The sequence below is a fragment of the Rhinolophus sinicus genome, chromosome 3, assembly GCF_057876585.1.
Source record: "Rhinolophus sinicus isolate RSI-liver-muscle chromosome 3, RSI-T2T, whole genome shotgun sequence".
NCBI classification, from domain to species: Eukaryota; Metazoa; Chordata; class Mammalia; order Chiroptera; family Rhinolophidae; genus Rhinolophus; species Rhinolophus sinicus.
In genome coordinates, this window is record NC_142503.1 from 199,192,629 (window position 1) to 199,207,391 (window position 14,763).

General features: G+C 45.2%; 1 protein-coding gene across 9 annotated transcripts in view; it reads left to right on the forward strand.

Moving 5' to 3' along the window:
* The window catches only part of PPP2R5C (protein phosphatase 2 regulatory subunit B'gamma), a 137,753-nt gene that overhangs the window by 39,877 nt on the left and 83,113 nt on the right, over positions 1-14,763 (forward strand). The window contains exon 1 of one of the 9 annotated variants that reach the window (XM_019747159.3): positions 1,611-1,838. The exons of 7 other annotated variants lie outside the window; for them this stretch is intronic. In XM_019747159.3, the coding sequence (XP_019602718.1) occupies positions 1,745-1,838 (94 nt within the window). In that variant the 5' untranslated portion in view covers positions 1,611-1,744. Of the gene's footprint in view, positions 1-1,610; positions 1,839-14,763 lie in introns of those variants that run through there. One more of the 9 variants, XM_019747160.3, reaches the window with a different exon arrangement.

The following is a 14,763-nucleotide window of genomic DNA, read 5'->3' on the forward strand; positions in this document are numbered from 1 at the left end:
GGGGAGCCATCCTTCCGGCATCTGACAAACCCCAGTGGTCAGCAACCAGGATCGAAATTCACATCACCTGACTCCCAGCACACGCTGTTTTTGTTAAGCCATGTTTGCTGTTCAGATGGCAGAGGAGCCAAGCAGGTGTGAGGCCAGGGATGCTCAGGTGGTAGGAGCCCCCCTCACAGGGCGCCCACTCCCTGTTGCTTGTTACACATAATTCTGTGGCCAGCCATGGAATCCAGCAGCATCCTTCAGCTCTGTGGAAAGAGGGGGCAGGGTGGGATTTGGTTTGCTTTTACTTGTTTGTTTGATTAGGTTTGCTTTTACTTGTTTGTTCCTTTAATGGCCATTAATAACACATAGTAAAAACTACAGTCTTACTGGTGAGGGAGGACTTAATAAGCACCCCTGAACCATCGCCGCAGGTCACTCCTTCAGGGCGGGGGAAGCATGCCAGCCCACAGGTGGCCCTGCCAGCCCGGTCGGGCTCCAGGTGTCTCTCACTACTGTGAATTAGGTTCGGGAACCAAAGGGCTTTTGTATCCTTGTGCACTGGGGCAAATGAGGTGGGGGGAGTTGTGACGTTATAAAAAGCCATGGCTTGCTTAGACAGACGGAGTTGTGCGTGTGAAGAGATGAGGAATTTCTTCAGTTTTACCTGCCGAAGAGATTTTTCTTAGAGTTTGTTTTTATCTGGAGCTCGGCATGACATTTATTTTTGTAGGGAATCACCTGTCCAAACCCCCACCCCCCATTCCCACTGCCGCCCCCAAGGGTCCTTCGACTCAGAAACGATGTCTTTCTCCTTGGAACAGCTTTTTCATTAACCTTTTTTAAAGACAGGAAATTAAGATCTGAATAATAGATTTTAATACCAGCCCCATAAAAATAATTGAAATATATTTTAATTTAAAATTTTTCATTTAAGCAAAGTATCTAATATGTTGACATCTTTAAGATACAAAAATAAACACTGAATTTTATTTTTATGGCCTTTTTCTAACTTCTGCTTTCTAGCTATTAAATTTAAAGGAGCTTCCATTTTCCAGGTAATTAAAATTTTTTTAATTTTTACTGAATTTTTCCAATAAAATTAGATCTGGAGAAAAACCAGTGTTTGAGGATTAGAAGTTTATAACTTGGTGGTAAGAGAGGTTGAAGAGTCCAAACTATCAGTTGGAATTGTGGTATTTTTAGTAGTTTCTTTAAGAACAACAACAACAACAACAAAAAATCTGCATTGCCACAATGCAAAATATGATACAGACATTAAAAGAATTAGAATAGAAAATAGGAAGTGGCCAGGTGGGTATGCAATACCATTGACTTTGGGGTACCGGTTAGGGAAATGCTGAAATTGAAAGTTCCCGTGGACATACACGCACACTTTTTTGGTAGCTCTGTCAGAATCATCTGTTTACAGTGTGGCTGGGGATGTGGTCTCAGTCCTGCCCCGTAAAAGATGGGGTCTTTGCCTGCAAGTTGTTGAGAAATGAAGACAGCAGAAAGCCGGAAAATGCCCAGGCTTTCCATGCACGCTGACAGCCAAACAGAACGCTCTTTCCCGTTGCAGTTTTTTCAGTGTCATTTTAAGTTGCAGCTTCCAGCCAATGGGCGGGCTCCATGCCTGCTGACATCACGAACCAGCCAGTTCCCTCCAGCTGCCGCTTCAGTTTGTCTTTTTTTTTAAACTAAAATGGAGGCTGGTTTCTTGCCTTAAGGAGTCCATTGCCTTCCCCGCCGAGTCTAGATGTTGACATGTAATAAAGCGGGCAGCAGGATGGTGGTGGATGCGGCCAGCTCCAACGGGCCTTTCCAGCCCGTGGCCCTGCTCCACATTCGAGGTAAGTTATTGTGTCTCACTGAGTCGGAACCGTCTGTGGTAGTTAGTAAATGGCTATTGTGCTTCAGATAAGAAAAGCAGGACGTCCTTTCCAGCACAACGCATGCCATTTCGCTGCAGACTGGACCAGGGCAGGCTGGGCGTGTCACTGCAGTCTGGCATTTTACAAACTACTTACAGAATCTGAGGCTTGAGAGAGGCCTTGCATGCATAGTTCAAAGCTGGTTTTTCTGCTTTCTGCTCGTTCTCCCATCCCCCTTTCAGAGCTGTGCTGATGTCAAAGGATGTGAAGTCACTGCCCGGGGAAGGTATTGGGTGGGGGGAGGAGGGAGAGGCGGGCCGCGAGCTCGGGGCCAAGCTGTCCGTGCACGGAGTTTCTGTTACATCTGTGTTGTTGAATGCTGCAAAGCTGTCGTCGGGCACACGTCCCCAAATTAAAGATGAACTGCAGTCAGAAAATGTGCAGAAACGATTAGAAAAGAACTTCCTCTGAAAGGATTGTTTTCATACTTGCCATGGAGCCTAAAAGAGAAATAGACTCGTGCTTTGAAATACTGAAATCCATTGTGGGTCATAATTTCTGAAATGTTAGCATTTTCATGGATTCCTAGGAAATATTTTGCATTTAATCTGGTTCCGTATTGCAGTTTGAGTTTAAAATGTAACATGGCAACAAGTTTTCAATGTCTATATAGATTACTTTTAATAATTAGTTTGCCTCTTACGGTTTATACATAATTTGGGTTAAAAACACAATTTACCTTAAAAACACAGTTGCTACAGTAATTAATAATAGTTTTACTAAAATATAATTATCAGGGTAATAGTCTACTTATTCTTAGTTGGTATTTTAAATATTGGTTATGTAAATTTTTTGTTCAGAATTGGGTGAAATAGAAAATGGAAGTTAAGCTTCATCAAATCACTTTAAAATTTACAATATCACAGCTGTGCCTCAACAAAACAGTTTTAACTGTCAGAATCTCCTTTAAAGACCCGTGTCAAGGAAGGGTGGGAGCAGGGTTTCTAGGTGACTAATAGTCTGCATGACTAAAATGCCCGACAGGATTTTTCAGATCCCAGGGTGGACCCAGGGAAGATGAAAGCACAGGAATACCCAATCATTGAAATAAAACGGGTGTTGCTTTTCTCTCCAAACCACTTTACTGAGGCTAGTTGAGGTTAGTATCCACAGTGACCAAGTTGTTGGTCTGCCTGTGAATTCATTGTTTTTTGCAGTGTGCCCAGAAAAGGACTAAGCAGAGCTTGTAGATATTTTGGCTGCAGGAACCACAGGCACAGACACAATGTAATCGTGTTTAGATTTAAGTTCTTAAACACTGACTAGTTGGCAGTAAGATTGAGTTTATTGCGTAAAAAATGTATATTTTTATACTTTTGAGGTATCTTCTTATAAATAGCAGATCTTTTTGGTTTGTGAGTTTTCTGATTTTATTAGACACTTGGGGTCCTAATAGTTTTTTGAACTATGAATTTATTGTGAAATGGAATCATTTGATTTTATATCTTATACCACATTTATTTTATTTTTTTCTTTTTAATTCCAAGACCTCCTTATGGCCGGTTTGGACTTTTTGCTGTTGGTTGGATGATTGGTTGGTTGCTGTCTGATCTGGAAGGGAAAGGAGTGAACTGTGTTAACTTGATAAGGACTTGAATTTTTAAGAAGGGGTAATCTTTAGGGACCTAAAACTAATTTCTAATTCAAACAGTGGGGATAATTTCTAATTTCAAAACTCGAAGAACGCTTGATTTACTCATAAGGACTTTTTCAGAGAAAGCATGTTAATGTGGGGTTTAGCAAAATTTGTTGTATTGATATTGGCTTTTAGAGCCCTGATCACTTTAACATCCAGTTAGCCACTGTGCTGTGTCCAGTGCTGAGGGTCATTAAGCCCCGCCCCAGAGCAGCTCAGGGTTAGGTGGGGAGACCCCACAGGGTCCCTGGTGCAGGAGGGACACCCAGGAGGAGCCAGCTCTGGGCAGGTGCTGGGAGAGTTGGGGCTGATGTAATGACGCGGGGGAAGGGCTGGGAGGGGGAGGGGCAGCGCTGAAGGTTGCCTCCCTCTCTGGGGACACCATGCTTTCCACTTAGGGAGGAAGGGTCTTCCACATGGAAGGGAAAATAACCTGCCAAGGTCACACAGCCAAGTGGCGGGGCCAGGATCCAAACTCAGGCGATTTTGTTGTTTTGTTTGGATCTTTAAAAAACAAACAAGCCAAAAAACCTCATTTAAAATAGAAATTTGGGCTGTTTGTAGAACCTTCTGCCACAGGATTGTAATAGTGGTTTTTTTCCAGGGCCTTATCAACATCCGTTTCAGTGGCCTCTCGTAGGACAGTTTGGTGCCCGGGATCCATTTCTTCACTTATTCTACAAATATCTGTCGAGCGCCTACCTCCTGGTGCCCAGCCGGCTCCTCCTGACTGGGAATGCAAAGCAAGCTTGCGTTCAGGCCCAGCTCTCCCAGAGTTTAGGGTCCCCTGGGCTGTGGGGAAGTCAAGTCAACAAATCAATACTATCCCTGAACTAGTAGTCCTAATTGGTTTGATAGTTACCTTCTATTAAATAGTCTAGAGTTTTCTATTAATACAATGAATTAGCATATTCTAAGAAAGTTCAAGTGCAGAAGGGACACACTGCTGAGCCAGTGTAAGCTTTTCTGTCTGTAGGAGGGAGCGGCCCCTGGAACTCGATGGCTGTAAGTTTAGCTGGATGACTTAAGTCCTGAACTTGCAGCGCTGTCCAAGAGAACTGTCTGATGGAGGAAATGTGCTCTCCACTGCGGTGGCCCTGGCCACGTGTGACTGTTGAGCATGTAACGTGTGGCTAGCGCACGTGTGCTGTTGAATTTTAAATCTTATTTTAAATAGTCACATGTTTAGTGGCTACTGTATTGCAAGCACAGCTCTGGCTGGGGACGGACAGTGTTTTTCAGTGTCTGGGCAGTCACTATTTTGGGCTATGATGAAAGCAGCCATAGACAGTAAATAAGTGAAGGGACATGGCCGTGTCCCACTAAAGCTCTATTTACAAATGCAGATGGCAGGCCAGGTTGGGCCCAGGGGCCACAGTGTATGGACCCCTGCTCTAGACTATTCCTTGAATTTTTTAATTGCCTATTAAGAATAGTAACCTAGATGTCTCGTGGACTTGCGTCTTCCCTCTACTTGATGGCTTGGTGGGGTTTCTGGAGTCGGGCCCTCACAGAGCTCACGCTCCCTTCCAGAGCTGGGTTTAAGGCAGGAATGCCAAGCCAAAAAGACTTTAATGGCCAGAGAGGAAGAGAGGGATGTGACCCTTTTCCAGCTGGCTTTCATTCTGGCCTCAGGAACATTGCTAACTGCTCTAATCTTGTCCTGGTCGTTTAGCCAAGCCCACCCGGTGATGGTACTGGTGACGATGGTGACAAGTGTGTCTTTGAAAGACTGGTGGGGAGCCAGAGAGCAAATTACACTTTTTGTGCAAACCCATTCTTCTGGGAAGTGGAGTTCTGATTATAGAAAAGTTTGTTTTCTCACGAGTCTTCCTGAATCACCAATTCGATGAAAATTTTCACCTATCCAGTAAAAATTTGGAGGAGACTGTGCAGGAAGGCTGTGTGGAAGTCAGACCCCATAATGTCACTTCCTGCTGCGCGCAGCCTGGTGACTTAGCCAGCGCCCCTCACACAACCTGTACACACATACGTGGCCTTCTGGATGGAGAGCGTGCCGTGTGGTGTGCAGTCAGTACCAGGGAGAACATGCCTGGGATTGTCCTCATTCCCCCAAGTTAGGAAGGAAGTCTGTTTCAGTGATGACCAAAAATAAAAGATCCTTCCAGAGATCTGACTGGTGAGCCGTTCCCTGAATACTGCGTCAGCTCACCTCAGATGACTTCACTAACACCTGTATGCTGTGTGACTCGCTCGCTTTCTGTGAAGTGACTTTTTAGAAATGCACTTTTAAAGCTCTCCTGACGCAACCCTCTGTGTCAAGTTGTTTCTTTTGTATTCCTAAGGTGTGTGGAGTGGGAGGGGGTACATGTTTGTGTAAAGCCTGAACACCTTACCTTGTTAGTCTGCCCTTGAACTTGGGTACAGTATCTATTCAGAGGTTTCTGATCATGATTCCTGCCAGGCAACCAAAGCTTAGCTGTTGGAATTTTTTCGTTAAAATGTTAATTATGGAGAAAAGGGAGAGAAAAAAGGGTAAGGTTAATAGTCACGAAAAGGACGTGTGTTTCTAACCCTAGGAAAAGGCCAGACTCCTCACAGGCGAAGTGGTTGGGACACATCCCACTTGTGGTTCTGGGTCGCACATGGCAGGGGCTTGGCTCTCTGATCCTACAGCACTGACTGACCTCTCCTGCCAGCATCCCTGCCTGGGAGCTGAGACGCAGTGGCCCGGTCACCACCCGGTCACCTGACCTCCCCACGGCCACCAGCATGTAAGGCCCAGGCCAGGGCCCCTGCCCCCTGCCCCCTGCGCCAGTTGCATGTCCCCGAGCCCTGCTAGTGGCTGTCTGAGCACCTTCCGTGTGCTGGGCCAGGGCCAGTCTTCCCACCTCTGTGCTCTCTGATCGCCCAGTGCTGTGAGGCACGTTTACTGCCTTTCTTTTCTGGAAGAGCCGAGGCAGCCTCTTGCCCAGGGCCACAGAGAATGAATGAAACAAGAGTCAGCTCAGCCCTGTCCTCTGCCCCCTGTCAGGGTGTCAGGGATGATTGTGGAAGCTTCCGGGTCACGTGTGCCTTCTGATTGTTACTGTTCTCTGTGCTGTGCCTGGAGTCCAAATGCATCTCAGGTTTAAATGAGAGCTTGTGAAACTTCACGCGTGTGCTCGTGGCGTGAGGGGGAAATTGAAAATGCGCCATTTCACTTACCAGGTCTGCCAGGTATTCAGTGTTGGCTTCATTTTCTTGTGTCCTCCATGAATCGTGAGCGTCCCGGGGAAGGCCGAGGTCAGCTGGGTGCTTCTGGTGACACCTGGCACCATCCTGAGTGTGAACGCTCAGTCAGTATTAGTGGATTGAAAATAAAAGTTTCTGGAGGCCCGACTCCAGAAACCCCACCAAGCCATCAAGTAGAGGGAAGACGCAAGCCCACGAGACACTTAGTAAATAAGTGCAGAGACACTTAAAAGAGCAGGGGTCCATACACTGTGGCCGCTGGGCCCAACCTGGCCTGCCATCTGCATTTGTAAACAGAACTTTAGTGGGACACGGCCATGCGCTTCACTTATTTACTGAGTGACTGCTCCAATAATACTTCTCTGGTGTGTTTCGTATCTAATGACTCCGTCACTCAGTACTTGTCAGGCTTCTGAGAAGCTGTACACGGTACCTGGTTGAGAAAGTGGACACAGGTGACCACTCTGCTCTGGGCCTTGCTTCAGACTCGGTCTCCTCTTTCCTGTCACGTGGCAATGGTGCCACCAAGGATAGCAGAGTCTTGGGGAACTCTAAAAGACGGGGTAAACAGTTTCCATCACTAAGGTACTTAAAAGTCTTGTAGGTCCTGAGACGTTGACTGAAGGGCTTCAGGACTGACTGGTGCAGCAGGTGAAGTCGGGTTTTGCTTCAGGCCCTTCCTTGAATTATTCATAACTCAAAACCCTTCTAGTTTAAAAATCAAAACTAAAGAGATGTAACAATGAAGTACAGTGAGTGAATCTGTCAGACCTTTGTTCTCAGAAACCCGAAATGAAACCTCTAGAACGCAGTCCTGACGTAATCGGAGAGTTGCATACAGACACTGATGCTGTGGAATTCCTGGTAATCCTCCCGGTGTGACAAAGGCGCTGTGACATCGGGAGCTGTCCGCACTCTTGGGGATGGCAGACTGAAGTATTAAGGAGTGCGGTATTGTGATCTCTGCAACTTCAAATGATAAAAAGATAACTGTAAAGGAAATACCCTGAAATAGGAACAGTGGCTGAATCTGGGGAAGAGGGTATACAGGCATTCATTCGGCTTTTATGTAGGTTTAAACTTTTTCATCATAGTTGAGAGAAATACCTTTGAAATGTTCTGCTTTAGAAAAGAATGTGCAAAGGAAATGTAATTACTTAGAATTGTTTCCTAAATAGTGAGCAATGGTCTTTTATGTTGGAGTTTGGCTTTTCCTATGTTTTTCCTTTTGTTCCATTGTTGACAGATTAGTGACTGTCAGTGAAATAACCAGGCGAAGGCTTGGCCACCTGGATGGGGGAGGTCAGGACCCTGCAGCCTGGTTCCTGAGTGCCAGGTGTGTCCCCTGCCTGCTGGCATGGTCCCCTCCTTGCTAACTCATAGTGGCTGCATAGACCGCTGCACCATTTTACCAAACGGTATTTTGTGGGTATACATCTTTTTTGATGTTTATTGGCATTTTTATTGGTCTTTTAAAGGGTAATGGCCTTTAAGGCACACTCAAATAAAAACAAGGTTCCCTCTGAACTTGAGAAGCAGGGTGCTTAGTGGTGAAAGGTGGGGGTCTGAAGCCACAGGGCTGGGGCGAGCTCCTGGCCCCACCCCACCCCACCCCTGGCTAGCTGAGCCCTCTTGGGCAAGCTGTTCATGCTCTGTGCCTGGAAATGGGAATGAAATGGGAGTCAGGCGACTGGCCTCTCTGGGTTTGATGAGGGTTAAATGAGTGAGTACACATAACGTGCTAGAAATGGTGCTGGTGGTGTTGGAAGACTCTCGAGGTGTCAGTGGTTGCTGTGGTGAACATGCCTTTTTCTAGGTCGAATGTGGCACTTGGGAGCCCAGCATCTTAACCGCTCTTGTTTGTTTTTCTACTGCTGTATTGCCTGTTCTTTTTCCCTCTTGAAGCTCGTCTGTCACCCCCTTCCCCACCCCACCCCAAAGCCTTTTCTCCTTTCGCAGTTTGCTGGTCCCTGCACCCCCGATGAATCAGCCCCATCAGTAGTCCTGGAGTCTGCCATGTTCTGCTTGTAGGTTGTGTATGAAAGTCCCTAATGAGGGAATCCCAGGTGCGTCCCCATGTCGGTGTTCACCAAGCACTCTGCCCCCTCAGTCTTTCCGTTCTCATGACTCCCCTCTGTGAAGTAAAAGAAGAAATCAGCATTTATGTACATTCCTGCCCCTTCACCATTTTTAACTCTTGAAGAAGAGTTTAGCCTAACATTCAGAAGGAGAGTTCTTTAGTAGAAGTTAAAGATATTATCTGTGATTAGTCCCAAGTAGGATGATGTCACTTGTCACTTCCTTTTAGTTGTTTTTAAATGCGGATGTTGCTTTCCTGGCATTAGCAATTATTTTTTCTAAAGATTTTATTGGGGAAGGGGAACAGGACTTTATTGGGGAACAGTGTGTACTTCCAGGCCTTTTTCCCAAGTCAAGTTGTTGTCTTTTCAGTCTTAGTTGTAGAGGGCGCAGCTCAGCTCCAGGTCCAGTTGCCGTTGCTAGTTGCAGGGGGCACAGCCCACCATCCCTTGCGGGAGTCGAACCAGCAACCTTGTGGTTGAGAGGACGCATTCCAACCAACTGAGCCATCTGGGAGCTCAGCGGCAGCTCAGCTCAAGGTGCCGTGTTCAATTTTAGTTGCAGGGGGCACTGCCCACCATCCCTTGCGGGAGTCGAGGAATTGAACTGGCAACCTTGTAGTTGAGAGCCCTCTCTCCAACCAACTGAGCCATCTGGGAGGCAGCTCAGCTCAAGGTGCCGTGTTCAATCTTAGTTGCAGGGGACGGAGCCCCCATCCCTTGCGGGACTCGAGGAATTGAACTGGCAACCTTGTGGTTGAGAGCCCACTGGCCCATATGGGAATCGAACTAGCAGCCGTCGGAGTTAGGAGCACGGAGCTCCAACTGCCTGAGCCACCGGGCCGGCCCCTGGCATTAGCAATTTGGCTTACAAAGTTTTACTGTCTTATTGTCAAATCCCATAACGTTAACCTCCTGAATTCCTTTCTTGTGTTGGGGTTTTTTAAATTGAGATAGTATTTGAAGTAAGTGGGATCACAATTGTAACCTTACTGTTTTAAGTTCTAATGTTGTATTTTTAATAGAATTTGAGTTACTAACACTGTTTGGTTCAGTTTTTCCGTCTCTTGGTCATTGATGCTTGTGAACTTTTAATGCAACGTTTGGATTTTTGTGTGCTGGTTGTGTTGCTCATCAACAATGTGTTCTAATTACGGTATTTTGAGTTATAAAGTTAGTAAGGCAAATAGGAATGTCCTCTGGGGAACAAGCCCAGTCCTTCCTGAGTTGTTTGTCCCTGATTCTTGGTGGTGAGCATGGTGTGTACATATGATGCGGTTGTCCACAATGTCTGTACACACACAACTGGGAATTGGTTTTGTTCACCTTTATGTAATAAGCCAAGCTTATCGAGGGGTGTCATTTGATAACCACATTCTCAGAACTCCGAAATTGCGAAGCCGTCCTCAGTCTTTACGTCGGGTGGCATTCACAGGTGTGGAGACCCTGACACCCTTTCCAGGGTTCTGCAAGGCCACACCTGTCTGTCTTCATGAGAACACCAAGACCTCATCTGCCTCTCTCACTGCGTGGCCATTTGTCCTTGTGGTGCAAAGGCGTGGTGGTGACACAGACCAGCTCCTTTCCTCGAGCAAGGTAGTGGTGTCCACGTGGCAGTCACCCTGTGCTCCACCACATATACTGGTCTGACCTCAGAATGACCTTGGTGAAGCATGCGAGGGCTCGTTTGGTTCCATCTCAATCCTGCACGCACCTTTCAATACTGTGTGATGAGTGCAGAGTTCACAGAGAGCCCTCTGCACACTGGCGTGTTCTACTGTCCAAGGAAAACTGCGCAGTCGCTCGAGTTGCAAGCTGAACTAGCCACTTTTCTCAGGAACATCATTTTTACTGAAAGAACAAAAGGCAAACAAACTGTGGTTGTTAAGGCTTTAATATTTGACAGCATTTCCTTGAAAAGGAACAAAGGGAAGCAAAAGAGACACGATTTTGTCACCCATGATAAAATTCAAAGCAAGAATTTGAATTTTGGAGAACTTGAATCTGCCAGCGTGAGCTGGACAGCTGCCAGTGGTGAGGACTCCCGGTGTTGTCAGCAAACGAGTTTCTTGACGTGGACACTGGAAGGTCTGCATGACTCCACACACCAGGCCTGTCCACATGAGCCATACACACTGCTGTGAAACACACGTGGGCAGAAGAGACGATCAAAGGGCAGGACACACCCGGGATTTTGGTGTAACTGAAACATCCACCAACACGGTTTCAGATTCCACATTGCAACTGATCTTTAAGAAACTACCTCTTGATGGATGTTAGTGTAGAATCAAAGAAGAACACCCACAGTTTTTTTAAAAAGCCATTGAAATACCTCCCTTTTTCAACCAAACATCTCTGTATAAAGCTGGGCTTTTCTTCATAAACTTCAACCAAAACAACATGTCAGACATTGACTACAGGAGCAAAAATGCAAGTCTGCCTGTCTTCTGCTTAAGTCAGACACTAAAGAGATGTACAAATGTAAAAGGCTGCCGTTCTTCCTGCTGACTGTTTTTTTTTTTTTGTGATGTTTTGGAAGATAAAGTTATTTTCATAATGATATTTAAGTTAACACGAAATGAACCTATTCTTACTATTGTAAATGAATTAATAAGTGAACATTTTAAACGTTTCTCCAATCTGGTCAGTATGAATAGATGTAATGCACATAATCCAAGCTCTTCAGGCTCCCCCATACTTTTTTAGAGTGAGCATGGGTCCTGACACCAAAAAAATGGAAAACTCCTGGCTTAGGAAATCTCCCCTGCGTGGACTGGATGTGAACCTGACCCTGTTTTTACCAAGCCTCTGTATTTTCTCTCTTCTCCCCTCAAAAAAAAACTCCCAAATTAACTAGTTAGTCAGCCAATCATGTAAGGAGGCCTCTCGGGCCACAGTGACAGGCAGTGGTGTGCCCCTTGGTGGGCGGTGGGCAGTAGAGTCACCCAAGCCCTGGAGCCTCCCTTTCTGCCTTAGCCAGCTTCCTTTTATCTTTTTCTAATCTTTAAAAAAAAAAAAATCTATGTGACCATAGCCACTTTAAAAATGGTTTTGAAATTACAACTAAACTAAACTCCCTGGCCCTATTCCCCAAAGCAGTCTCCTGCCTTACCTTAGCATCTTGCAGTGTATCGTTCCGGGGGGGAGGGGGGAATGGAGGGGAGAGTGTTTCACATAAATAATATAAGTATGCATTTATTTATTCACAGAAAGTATGTTGTTGTTTTTTTAAACAAGAAAAATTGATGAGCGGTTTTAGGAGCCTAAGCATTTTGCATATTTTCAGTACCCTGACAGTACTCTACAATGCTTTGTGATTGAGCTAACATTGTTACATTGTGTTATATACAATGCATATATAATTGTGCTATATATGCATGCATGGCTTAAACTCTAAGTGTGGTCTCCCGTCTTTCTTCTAACTTGGTTTAAACTCCCAGATTAGGTGGGCGTCAGGGAGGAGGCGGCTAGTGGGGCACCTGCCCTAGGCCTGGGACTGTCCCAGGGGTTGTCACAGACACTTAACGCCGACACCCCAGCAGGAGAGGAGCTCTGTGCCCATTTTATAGTTGTCAAAATAAATGTCCAGGAGTAGACCTAACTAAACTCTGGGTGACAAAGCCAGAATAAACCTCGGGTGTCTGACTAGAACTTAGTCCACTCCTGTTACACCAAGCCGCTGAGAACGTGGGGTTTGTTTCCCCAAGCCTGAGACCTGGTCCTGAGGAGGCTTTTTACTTTAGAGAGCATCACTGACCCTTCTATACCTCTTTTTAAAACTATTTTACTACTAGGGAATATAGTCAATAATACTGTGATAACAATGTATGGTGTCAGATGGGTCTAGGCTTACTGGCGTGATTGCTTTGTACATTATATAAATGTCTAACTGCTACGTTGTACACCTGAAAGTAATATAATACTGTGTGTCAACTGTAATTGACAAATAAAATTAAAATAATATTTAACTTAATAATAATACATTATTTATTAATAATATTTAATTTTGAAGGGATTTGAAAGCATTGAGGTCTTGTTAATTTAGTGACCTGCCCCTCCCCCACACACACCCCTTTCTCAATTAGGTCCAGTCACACTGTAACCTGGAGCCATTAGATCCAGGGGAAGGCTGACAGTGTCACTTGCTTCGGTCCTTGATGAAGTCTCCGTACCTTCCTGCACCTGTGACTACCTTAAGTTTAAAAATGCATTTGATTAGATGACTTATTTTCAAGGGACTTGAAAGAAAGGCGCTTAGTTTCCCATTCCGAGGACAAAAAACACGAGAATGCACAAACTTCTTTTATCCTGAGTTAGGAGAAATGCTGCACCAGTAGAAAGCTTGAGTGTCCAATGAGTGAGGGTTTCGTGAAGATTCTAGTAAATTCAGAAGCTTTTTTCTCTTTGCAATAATGTGTTATTAATCTTAAAGTTTAACTTAAATTTACACTTTAAGCCAAAGTTAAACTTACAACATCCTGAAATTTTTTACTTCCTCTCTCCCTACTTCCTTTAAGCGCTGCTTATTTTATCTCAGTTATTTTCCAGGTGAGGCCTCCAGGTATTGAAACTGGCCTTTTCAAAGGCATGTAAACTTTCTTCGGGTTGACTTTTCTTATTCAAATAGTGCTTATGAATCCTACAGATTTTACTTCTAAATTTTGGGTATCCATTAAATGTAAACTTTCAAATTATTAATCTTGAATTTTTGCATTTGATTTTGATATGAGTTGCAGTTATCAGTATCCAGTTACGTGAACTTAGTTTGTCCTGCCTCCGTAGATTAGAAAAATATATTGCTGGAGGTGGAGGTGGGGGGCATGTGCGTGCACGTGTATTTATGTAAAGCCAGATACCATGTATAAAAACCAGTTAAGTCTGTAGTCTTCTTATTTAGTATAATTAGATGGACTTAAACATTTGCTTATTTGAGAATTTTCTCTATTTTAAAAAATGAGGAAAGCCTTTAAGGGCAATGTAATCTCAACTTGGAGCCCCCCAAATACTTTTTTAACACTTATATTCATGTTTAAATGTTAAACACAGTAATAAAGGGAAGTTTAGGAAGTGTGTTCAGTAAAGCGTTCTCTGGCAGGAAGCAGGAACTTATCAGCCAGTTAATAGCCTGGCTGTGGCCTCCATAGTAACTGCAGCATGCTGCCCGGGTAAATATTTATACCAGCGAGCGAGGCGTATGCAGAACTGAGGCGGGGCTGCCCCGGAGCTCTGCAGCTCCAGCGTCTGCCATCTTGCACAGATCTGGTTCTACCCAGTTCTGCCATTCCCATCATTCACTTCTTCCAGAGTTTTCCACCATTCTGTAGCCTTAAGAATCATTGTTTCAGAAGAGCAGTTTCCTCGGAGTACTTCGGCTCTCCCGGTTTGTGGCAGGATAGATACCCACAGGAGGATGAATGGTTAGACGTGTTTGTCATTAGCACCAGGAACCTTTTTCATCTTCAAAGCTCCTTGCAAGTGTTCATTAACTGTCCTCTTTCAATGAGGTTGCAAGCAGGTATTATTAGTCCCATTTTTACAGCTGTAGAAACCAAAGTAGAGAGGTGCCCAAGCTTGAGGCCCCAGAAGAAGCTGGTGACAGAGTGGATGAGCACTGGAGTTTCTGACTCGGCTCTGAGCGTGCGGCTCGGCTGCTCCCGCAGGTCCATTTGTCCCAGGTCGAGCCACACAGCACTCTGCTCTTGGTTTGTACAGTGCTGTAGAGTCAGGGCCACTGGAACTAGGTTAGTGCATCTTTCGGTGTCACCTAGAAACACAAGAGATGCGGATTGTGGGTCATGAAGGTAAGGCTGTCCTCTGGGGGCTCGTGGTTATGGATGGAATTAACTCTGACCTTAAATAGTCTCGCAACCGACCCACAGGGCGACTTGCCCCTTAGCACAGCCCAGAAGCCTGCAAGAGACACGGACTTCATGAC